Source organism: Hevea brasiliensis, chromosome 5 (assembly GCF_030052815.1).
Source record: "Hevea brasiliensis isolate MT/VB/25A 57/8 chromosome 5, ASM3005281v1, whole genome shotgun sequence".
Taxonomy (NCBI): Eukaryota; Viridiplantae; Streptophyta; class Magnoliopsida; order Malpighiales; family Euphorbiaceae; genus Hevea; species Hevea brasiliensis.
This window is the reverse complement of record NC_079497.1, coordinates 20391441-20403828: the sequence shown is the minus strand read 5'-3', so window position 1 is coordinate 20403828 and position 12388 is coordinate 20391441. Positions and strand designations below refer to the sequence as shown.

The window sequence follows — 12388 nt, the reverse complement described above, 5'->3', positions numbered from 1 at the left end:
TTCTACAAAATATGTCCTAATAGTTTTTTCAAACTCACCATTTGCCTTTTTTAAAGGTGAAGACAAAACTCTATACACACTTTAACTTTGAAGAATTCCTCTTTGTCTTTCAAATCCCTCTTCCCTCGAATCCTAGCTACAAATCTTTGACTATTATAAATCATATATATATATATTGAACATACCCAATAAATATAAGGGCAAATTAAATATTATTGTAAAAATAATTCTTTATTCAATTATGAATTATTTCTTTCATTTAAATTAAAAAAATTAAAAAAATATTTTTCAAGGATTATTTCTCTCACTTAAAAATAAAATTTAAAAAAAATCATTTTGAACTTTAACAAGAATTTTAAGTCATACTGATTATGTTAATTTACATTATCCACCATATAAAATAAACACACATTTCAAATATATAACCTTTATTCCACAAAATAGTAAGATGAGAGTAAGGCATATAATATACAAATAGTAAGACTGAGAATCAAGTATATATGCATATCCCTATAAGCAAATAAAAAAGTAAAAAATAAAAAAACAGATTACATTAGCTAAGCGAATTTCTTATTTAGACCATGTCCATCATAAACTCATAACATAAATATGTGGATTTTATATATTTAACATATAAATTTTATTATATATCATGTATATTAAGTTCATAGTAAATCAAGTTTAAAAAAAAAAAATTTGTCAACCAATAAGATGATCATTAAATAAACGTTTGAAATATCAAATTCTTTTTATTATTTTATTTTGATATATAAAATACTTGTATGTTTTAATAATAATAATAATAATAATAATAATAATAATAATAATAATAATAATAATATCAGGTATATGCATACAAAAATTATGTCAACCAATAGAATAAATGAAAACAAGAGTCCTATGTAATAGCAAAATAGCAATTAAGATGATGTTAAAAATTTTATAAGATCATAATTTGATAGCTAAAATAAAATTAATAACTCATGAATCAAATTTAATAATATTAAAATTATACTATATAGTTGAAAATAAATTGCAAAATGAAAAAAAAAAAATAAAATTGTTAAGCATGGGTGAAAAATTCGGTTGTTAAATTGAAATAGAAAACCATTTCATTAAAGTCTAATCCTACTATATGTACCATTAGTGGTACTAAAATTATTTTTAGAATTATAAAAAAAGTTAAATTTAAATTATAAATAAAGCGAAAAATGAAAAAAATAAAAAATTATAAATAGATTTAGTCTATCATGTTATTTATAAATTAAGATAATTAAATTATTTTATGATAATAGAATTATAATTAAATATGTGATTTTTATTTTTCATTTTTTTTAAAAATAAAAAATAAAATTTTTATTAAATAAAAACAGAATATAAATATGAACTATGAAATTTATATTACTATATTTTTATATAAAAAAATTTAAAATAAATTATTTATATAAAATATAATAGTAATTATTTTGATTCAAAAAATTTAATCGTGTAATTTTAATAAATTTTAATAATGTAAAGTAATTTAATTGATTTAATTTACCGATTATATAATGGATTAAATATATCTATAAATCTTTTTTTAAAAAATTATAAATTATATTGATGAAGAAAGAAGATTGAGGAAGTTGGGGATAGAGATAGTAATGGGTAAGGGTGCTACTAGTATTTGATTTGATCGAATTCTTATATAATGGGTTTGGATGATATATAATTTAGTTTGGGATGAATTTAGATTTAATGAATAATATCTGTAATATTTTGGATTGGATTTAAATTTTACAAGTTGGATATCCGTTATACAACCCGTTTGTATAAATATTTAATTAAATATCAATTATATATTTTTTATAATAATATTTATAAATTTTTATATATTTTGTTTAAAAAATATAATTTAATATTTTATGAAATTATTAAATTTTAAAATATAAATTATTAATAAATTTTTATGTAAATTATTAATTAAAATATAAAAAATTAAATAAATTAAAATATTTTTTAAATAATAATAATTAAATTTAAAATCGATTTAGATAATTAAGAATCAATTTTAATTAGATTTTAAATGAATTTAAAATTTTAAATATATTATTTAAATTTAAATTTAGATAGGGTGGTTCCTACAAATACAAATCCTAGTTGGTGAAGTCAAACTCAGACAGATAAAGTCTAATAGTGTGAAATTGAATTATTTCAAATTTTATATTTTATTTTTATAAAACATAATTTACAATAAAATAATTTACAAATTAGTAATAATAATTTTGTCTTCATTAAAAATTAATTTTATTAATAAATTAATTTTTATTATCTAAATTAATCGTTAACTATTTTTCAGTTAAAATATTTTAATCTACAAAAATTTATTTTATTAACAAAATAATTTTTATATCTAAATTTTATATTTAAATAATTATATAAAATTATTTTGAATGTATGAATTATTTTATTAATAAAATAAAATTTTAAGGATTAAATTGTTTTAAATTAAAAAATAGTCGATGATAAGAACTTATTAGTTAATATAATTTAAATTTAAGGGCTAAATTCTTATTAAAAATAAATTAGGAATTAACTTGTGAGTTTTACTATATTTTAGGGACTTTTATAAATTACTCTTATATAAATTTATTTTAAATTATAAATATGTATAAAATTAAATTAATTTATAGATTATATATTATTTTTAAATAAATTAATTATAATATTATTTTTTTTGAAATAGTTTTATTAATTTAATTTTTAAATAAAATTTAAAATTATAAAATTAAATTTAAACGAATTAATTTTATATAAAATTGATTATAATAGTTATGAGTTATTTGGATTAAATTATTTTAATTTAATATAAATTTAAATAAATCATTGATCAATAGGATGGGTGGATTAGATATGGTCATAGGCCAGTTCTAGCCAGAATCGTTGATTTGGCCAGCCTCTTAGACCAATTTCGGTTCAAAAACAAGTTAGTTCAATATAATTTTGATTCAATTCAGATTCAACCATGGTATTGTCAAATTATAATTAATTTTCAGATATTATTTATTTATTTTTAAATATAAATTTAATATAGTTTTTCAAAAACAAAAAAAAGTCTTTTTTGAGTCAAGTCAGTATTGAACCAGTTTCGATTCGGGTTCAAGGAAGGGATCATAATTAGCCCCCTTGTAACCTAGCTTCAGACTTATTTATAAATCAAAATTGTTGATCTTATTTGATTAACGGTTCAAACCGGCCGTGACTGAGTGTAGGGTAGAATAAATAAAAAAATTGTCACATATATTGTTGTGCAATTTGTCTTCTCATAATAAGCCCAACGAATTTTTTTTTATTTTTTTATTTTTTCTGCCCTTTCCAGTTATGAAATCGCAGCTCGTTATGCCATGCTGTATAATCCACTCTTTTGTTACAAATGTAAACAAAATTTTAATAAATAAAAAAGTATAAATAATTATTTTATTACATTATATTTAATTACATTGCCTTATAAATATATTAAATATAATAAAATAAAAATGAAATTAAAAATAAATTAGAATTTTATTTAATTAAATTATATCATTCTAATCACACATGCATTGAGATTTCTAGATCAAATTTAGATATTTATGGGCACGAAACTATGAGATAAATGCAGGAAAATGAAGAAAAGGAAAGAGAGTTCGTATTGTCAACTTTTTAGTTTTTTTTTTTTTTTTCTTAAATTTTTCTAAAAGGAGGAGGAGGAGGAGAAACCGAGAAAGTAGACTAATCATCCTTCCTCGCGAAGAGATATTTATTACGCTTTAGTTTGGGCCCTATGTTAATAATAATAATAATTATTATTATTATTATAACAACTTTTTTCTTGTCCTTTTATACTTTTTATTTTAAAAATCAAGGATTTATTTATATTTTTTTAAAAAAATTATCTTTCCCTTCCATCCATTCAAACAAAAAAAACAAAAAATTGTATGCTCCCTTTCCCTCGTCTTCCCTTCGTTTATCTGCATGGTTTGCGGATTATTTATTATTTTATTTTAATAATATAATTTAATCTATATATATTTTATATTTTTAAACTTATATTATCTTTTTATATATAATTAAATTTATATTAAAATTTTAAATAATTATATATCTAAGTAAAATTAAATTTTTATTTTTAAAATAATTATTAATTATTTTTCTCAAATAATATAATATCTTTAAAACAATCATCATATTACGCAATTGGTGATTCTGCCAAGAACATATAAGAATGGCTTTGTATTTTAGCATAACTGTTAGATAATCTTCATTTTTAATAATTGGCTTGTAACAAATTATGTTCAAACTTGATGATCAGATATATAATTTAAAATTTGAAAACAAATACTATTTAATTTAAAATTTTTATTATTTTTTTTCATTTAAAAGAAACTACATTCTACTCCTAGCCATTCAATTATTATTCAACCCATTAAGCTTCCATTCAATTTTTCATAATAATCAACATCAATATGTTACACTTGTGTGAAAATAGCAATAAATTTTAAGAATACCTTTATAATTATCATTAAATTATAGTTAATAATCTTAAAAATCAAATTGGAATAAGAATTTTGGATAAGAATCCATTTATATGCACACGTGATTCCAAATGAACTTGGAATTTGAACTTTGGATACGAATCCCTTTCTTTGCACATTTAATTTCCAAAGTCTAAAGAACAGGACCAAAGGTGACTTAAAGAGATCCCCACCCACCAAAAGAAAAAGGAGAATTTATTGATAATAAAACCCCCACTCAGCTACTTTCCCATGCAAATCCAACAACATATCCCCACTCACCAAAAGACTTGGTGATACAATTGTAAAGTCCATATCTCTAAAATTATATCCTCACTGAAAAAATCCAATTCATCCTTAATCAGAATCAAAGATCGAAAAAAAAAAAAAAGAAGAAGATCGGATTCTATTAGGTTCATCATAGCAAATTGGGAGATCACCTTGCACAATAGTTGAAGCCCAGCCTGGATAACTTCCATTTTTAGGTTTAGTTTCATGATTTCATCACATTTTTGCCAATTTCGAAGTACAAAAAGTGAAATCAAATAGAAGATGAGAAGAGTTTCTTCAGGTCACCAAGAATAAAGTGTGGGGAAATCATCTAAATATAATTTAATTTCTCAAAATAGAAAGGATCTAATGTTCACACCCAAACGTGCAGCAGTTGTAAAAAATAACGACACGGAAAAAAATACAAGCACCAATCACATAGTTGTAACAAAATTAGTTTCCATCAACATGCTCCAGAATGTAGCCACGTGATCCCATCTTCAATATGGCTTTTCTTTAAGAACCACAGCAAGCTGATTTTTGGGCAGCTTGGTTGGCCCCTCCTGCCTGGTCAGGTTGGTTAATTTTGATGGTCTGTGGCTGCAAAATCCAACACGGGAAATGCTCATATCGGAAAACACAGGAGGGCAGGGCAACAAACTCAAATGTGGGTTTGGGCTAGTTAGTAGCACGAAATATTGAAATGATTAGAAAATTCTGAGACATCAAAGTGATGAATACTGACTAGATTTTGAGAAACTAAATAAAAGAAAACAATTACCATGTTTACCAACTACATTATACATAGGAAATTGCAGCTGAAAAAACATGACACTAGAGGGAAAAGTTCTAATAATTTGTACCTCAGTCCTTGAGTCAGTATCCGCAAGCCTTTGCTTGATATCCCTAGCTATTGAAAAAAACACCTCCTCCACATTTAAATTTGTCTTTGCACTCTGTAAGAGTTTCTTTGTCATATATATATATATATAATAAAAAAGATTTCAAACTAATTTCAACATAAGTAACAAAATCCACATACAGTCTCAAAAAACTTGATGCCATATTCATCTGCAAGAGCCTGGCCCTTTGAGGTAGGAACAGCCTAAAAATGAAGTTCCTCATCAACTTTATTTAATACATGGAAAAATACACATACAGAAATGCAGAGCGAGAGAGAGAACAGACCCTTTTGCTTTCATCCATGTCTGCCTTGTTACCCACCAATATCTTGTTCACATTGTCAGAAGCATGCTGTTCAATATTACGGATCCAATTCCTAATGTCTAGAAATAAATAAATGAATTAACTATAATTGAAGAAAATAATAAGGATGGAAAATATAATAAATGATGATATCCTTGACATTCACATTTCATAAGTGATAATAACAGAATCAGCAATGATAAGGTCCACAATTATATAGTTTGATAGAATATAATACAAATGATTCAGAGATCCAATCAATAAGAATGATAGACAGAAGCATGGCAATCTAAACTTCAAAAGATAGCAGTAAGGAAGTAATTACTATTAAAAGATGATTCATCAGTGACATCATACACGAGCAAAATACCCATAGCTCCACGGTAATAAGCTGCAAAAGATAACTGTACTTCAGCAAACTTCAGAACCAATTAAAAGAAACAAGAAGTTTAAGAACACAAGAAAAGAAAATAAAAAAATTGCACAAAAGGCACCAAAAACAAATAAGAAAATCTGAAAGGATAATCTAGAAGCTAGACTCCCAGAATTCAATCCAAAGTCACCACGAGAGCAGGTATAGAATCCAAGCACTGGATAAGCGTATGCTGGATCATTCAATAAGCGAAACCAGACAGATATATCTGTATGCTTAGATTTAAAACTGCTATATATGTGCATGTATATGAGTCAAGAAAGTCGAAACAAACAAGCGTACCAAAGAAACAACATCCCACTACCTCAAAAAAAAAAAAAAAAAGTACCATGCCATCATCTTGAAAGTTGGATGAAACATTCTATCTGGCTCACTGACTCAGGTCTATTCAGCATGTTCATTTAACTCCCAAGTAAACAAAGTTGATTAGACCAGCAACAAAATGAAATTAAGATAAATTTGGAAATGTTTACCAATCATACAAAGCAGCTCAATCTATATTTCAACAATTTCTTTGTAAAGTCATCCCTTTACTTCAATTCCAAGTTAAAACAGAGTAACAGACCAATTCTGGGGTACATTGCACGCCTTCATGCTTCAGTTTTTGACAAGAGACTCCAACCAAAGTCAGTCTAATGCTGAGAAGCTAGGAAGCATGCATATGGCAAAACTTGCAGGTGTCCCTTCATCAAATCTATATTGAATATGAAAAATGTTCTAAATATACAGCTGCATTTAAACTTTCAAGGAGGAAAAAAGAGAATATAATCTCAATATTGAATACAATAGGGATATGGTTGGACAATATGCCACCATCCCTCATATCCTTCAAGGTCAGAGCCTCCTCTGCTGGAAAAAATCTTGATTCCATTGGTGGAAATCAGGAGATAAAAGATCAGCATTTGTTCAACATAGGAGGGCTGCAAATGAGCTGAGCCGAATATCACAATGTATGAATTCAGATCACAAGCCTAAACGAGTTAAAATCACACACAGACACACACACACACACACACACACACACACACTTAACTGCAAAGGAAACAAGAGTCAAAATCATATCTTTCTGAATAAGCTTTAAGTTGTAATAAAAAAAAATTCACAAATATTCAAAAAAATCATACACACAAATTTTAATACGCTTGACCTTTTTTTGCTCTAACAAATATTAGTTATATATAGCAAAATGTGTAGCTTTTACAAACTACACTCAGTATATAAAAATAATAACCATTATTTATATTGTTAAGAAATTTAATAGAAATCATAAATAAATAACCATAAAACTGATATTCAAAATCAAATCATTAATCGTATATCATGTGATTCATGTAGCTTTAGAAACGTAGTATAGGATATGGTTTAGTTGGTTTTGCCTCATTTAATCTATCATACAACTAATCCTCCATTTTCATCAAAACTATCCTAATACCTTTATCTTTTTTTGCCAATACAATTGTCAAACTTCAGACAGCATAAATGGGAGATAATTGAAAAAATAAGGAAAGACCCAAATAGATGCTCTACGCAGTTAAGTTTGATATTTGAAATATCAGAGGATTGTGGAGAGAGACAGACAGACAGAGGAAAAAGGTAGAGGTACAGGTACGGAGAGAGTCTGGCATCTTATGGCCTATCTTTCTTTGACTTTTAATTTCTTTCTATAGTCATGTTTGTCAACGATGACAACAAAATTCTCAATATATATTCAAGAATGTACAAGTTTGGTAATAAAACTTTAGATGGCTTATCAATTCAACATGCATCAATCAACAACATATTTATTTCCTAGATTTTCTCCAGTTTATAGAAAGATAGGGAGGGGACAAGGACGAGCTTCCCATAACAATGAGTTTATATCAAGGATCGACTTTAAGTTTGCACCTATTTATCTTAATTATGGATGAATTAACTAGTCATATTCAAGATGATATCCCATGATACACGTTATTTGTAGATGATGTCATCTTAATGGATGAAACTAGTAAAGGAATTAACCAAAAGTTAAGAGTTGTGACGGACTCTTAAAAGTAAGGATTTTAGGCTATGCAAAAGAATGACATAATATATGCATTGTGAGTTTAGTTTTCATAGAAAGATCAAAGATGAGGTTTGATTGGTTGGAGTTTTATCATCCATGAAAAAAAGTAATAGATAAGAATGCAACTCATAAAATCAAAACAAAATGGATGAAATGGAAGAGAGCAATGGGTATGCCATGTGATGTAGGATGTCTGACAAAATAAAAGATAAGTTCTATAAAATTGTAGTTAAGGCAACTATATTGCATGGGAGAAAATATTGGGCATCTAAGGTACAACATACTCACAAGATGAGTATGACAGAAATACAAATGTTAAAATGGATATTTATCTAATAATACAATAATGGATAAATTAAAAATGACCACATTCACTAAGGAGTGCACATAGCACATATTGAGAATAAAATGACATATGATCGATGAAGATGATTTGGTCATGTACAACAAAGTATTAAATACCCTAGCATGGAAGTAGGATAAATTAATGGTAGAAAGAGTGAGAAGAGAAATAGGGAGACCTAAAATAATGTTGAAAGAAGTAGTATAAAAAGATTAAAAATTTTTAAATTTAAATGCATAATTGGTTTCAAATAAAACTAAATGCCAAAAAATAATCCATTGAGTTGATCCCACTAATTTGGGATTAAGGCATAGTTGTTCTTGTTCTTGTTGTTGAAATTTATACATTGGGGAAAAAGATAAATAAATGTGCACATGTATTTAAAAAGGTCAATTCATTAGCATAGCTCCACCATATAGTATCCTTAATTTTTCAAAAATAAATGTACACATGTATCCATATCTTAGGATAGATTTCAGTAGTTGTCCTTAACCTTTAGATGTTGTAACAGAGTTGTTCTTAAAATTAAAAATATAACACAAAACATCTTCAATTTTAAAATTTTGCACAGTAAAATCCATTTGACTCCCAATAGCCGATTTATACAATTTAGAGTAGCGGTGACGTAAACAATTCTCTCTCCTCTATATGACAACAACAAAACCGATTAAGATTTTTTTCACAGATCAATGATGAAAAATCTCAATTGTATGGGATAATGAAGTGCTAGATATATAACAACTTATTAGAGGGATTTTATTCCGAAAAAACGGCAACAATTATCCACGTTATTGCTACTCTGGATTGTCCACATCAATGTGTTACTTATAAATCAGCTATTGAAAATTAGAAGAATTTTACTGTACAAAATTTCAAAGTTCATGAAGTTTTATGTTACATTTTTAAGTTAAATGATATCTTTGTTATAACCCCTAAAGTTCAGGGACAACTATTGAAATTTATCTCCCCCGCCCCCCGCCCCTTATATCCCATTTTTATATCCATACTTGCTAAGAAATCAACCTTATAGTTCTAGAGCTCCAATACAACGTATGAATTCAAGGCAAAACTAAAGGGGTTAGAGAAACTATTAAGAACATAGTTGTATTTAATTAGATATCAAATCAAGTAAAAATTTTGCACTTCCAATCATATAGGCCTAGCATGGGAAACAAGCTCACATTTCTACAAGTAAAACTGAGAAAATATGCTATCCTCTAGTATTGTCTAGAATGTTAACAAAGAATAAAGCAAATATCCACATTGTAATTTTAATTGGCAGCAAGATTACATTTTAAAGGCATTTAAAAAAAGGATTAAGCCCTGAGACCAACCAGTTGTAATAGTTCGAAAACGTTCTTGACCAGCAGTATCCCAAATTTGCAATTTGATCCGTTTTCCATCAAGCTCAATTGTTCTTATCTTAAAATCAATTCTGTAAAAGGAAATTTGGCCACTAAAAATGGCAATTCCAAGAATAAACAAAAAGAACCCCCTAATATATATATGTTCAGAAAAACCTACCCAATGGTTGTAATGAAACTAGTTGTAAAGGAACCATCTGAGAAACGCAAAAGAAGGCAACTCTTACCCACACCTGCCAAGGTACATATCAAACCGATAAAAAATGAAAAGTTTATGGTCCTGAGTTAGTCATAAAACTTAAACAAAAATGGTGTCCAGACAAATATAAATATTTAGAAATAAAAATAAAAACAAAAGAAAGGAGTACTTTCGAAGTCATCTAAAACATATAACTCGAAAAACAGGGCAAGCTCTGGTGGTGCCATAGGCATCATCTTGGCATTGGAAAACCTGACATGGTTGTTTCCATTCCAGCAGCCACTTCATCCAATTCATGTAATTTGATAAATTAATAATTAATCAAGGACAACAACTGAGAAAATTATTATCATGAAATCAACTTGCACCAGCTTACACTAAAGATCCTACCCAATTTACTTGAGTTTTGACTAAGAGGAGCAAACATGTAAACACGGTAGTTAGCCAATGCGTTTACCACTCTGTATTAAGTCACATACATAGTAATTAGAAAAAAGCAAAGGAGTGCAGAATTTAAATACTACATACACACGGAGTCAATGCTAGCAGTAAATTAGGAATTAGATAATGAATCAGAATTAATCAGCCAAAAACATCAAATCAATTTGATAATGCACAAGTCCGCTTCATAAAACAATGCATTTGATAAAACACTCATCCTTTTAGATATTATTACAAATAGCAATTTCGATCAAAACTTAATGATTCCCTGCATCTATGCATAAAGATATGCACTTCCAAAGTCATAGTGGTGGCCTCCTAATCACTTCTCGAAAAAACCCGTTGGATGTCGAATCTTAGGATAAAATTTACGTTCAATATTGACCTAAAAGTCGAGCCAAAGTAAGCTTAAAACAAGCATTATACAATCAAACGTTTGAAATGCTTGTCACTTTCGTGCCTAATAACCAGGATCCAGAGCATATACTTGTAAGCATATTCTCATCGACCTGTACATGATCGATCAAACCTCAAATTGAATAGAAAAATCAGAAATTCACATTTCAATTCAAACCAGAGGATAGAAACATAAAAATCATACCGCTATCGCCGATCAAGAGAAGCTTTATAAGGTAATCGTAATCGGCACGAGCTCTTGCAGGTGGAGCAGCCATTGATGAATTACTATCACAAAGTCCAATCAGAACAAAAAAGAAAAAAAAAAAAAAACCCTAGAGAGAAAATGCATCAGTGAACATAAATTAACATGAATGATGAAGGACAGTGAAAATTGAGAAAAAAATAATATAAAATGCAAATTAATCGAAGAATAAGTACCAGATCGGGAAGGTGAGAGCGAGATCTATCTAATTAGAGGAGATTAGTAACGAAGAAGCAAAGTGTCTTCCTGTTCAAGCACGTCAGCACCGGTCGGCCATTGAAAAATTTTTAGAGAGAGAAAGAGAACAAAAGAGAGGATTGTTAAGAGAGAAACTTCGATGCAACTTTTAACTATAGTATTCACCTTATGGCCGTTCGATTATGGATTGTATTAGATCTGTGTGATATCCAACGCTCGATATTGAAGTCGATGATAATGCCGAGATACTGCGGAATACGATTTTCTACTATTCGGGTTAACTGCAACGATATCGTTTAATTTGTAAAGTTCTGAGACGACGTCATCTACTGCGTTTTAGGTTCGTTTAGCCCAACAGAAGAATTATGGTATTAGAAAGAAGGATTCCACGGTGAATCCTTTGTGACCTGCAAATCCATGAAAGGGATTTAAATGAAATCTTTAGTGATTATATGTATATTGAAAATAATGCTCGTAAAATTACTGTTCTATCAGAGTAGAGGGATCTAATTATATTTAATGAAGGTAGAGAACATATTATTAGGATTATAGTTCGGGGAAACTAAGAAAGAAAATGGCTAGTGGCAATATAATTAAGTTAAAAGAGTTAAGGAGACATTTTGCTTTGATCAAATCATTTAAAGACACGTGGGTTTCTCTCCTTCACATATCAAAATGAAGAAGGAAAAGGGTATGGTGTTGG

At 27.7% G+C, this 12388-nt stretch overlaps 1 protein-coding gene across 1 annotated transcript; it reads right to left on the bottom strand.

The window, feature by feature from the left end:
* Positions 1-5116: 5116 nt before the first annotated feature.
* LOC110666769 (ras-related protein RABE1c) lies at positions 5117-12025 on the bottom strand. The gene is made up of 9 exons (XM_021827361.2): positions 11664-12025; positions 11428-11510; positions 10347-10419; positions 10157-10257; positions 6331-6396; positions 5988-6085; positions 5842-5904; positions 5663-5755; positions 5117-5399 (listed from the first exon to the last, which is right to left on the bottom strand). Exons 2-9 carry the CDS (start codon positions 11498-11500, stop codon positions 5316-5318), a joined length of 651 nt encoding a protein of 216 aa, XP_021683053.2. The 5' UTR covers positions 11501-11510; positions 11664-12025; the 3' UTR covers positions 5117-5315.
* Between the last annotated feature and the right edge of the window lie 363 nt (positions 12026-12388).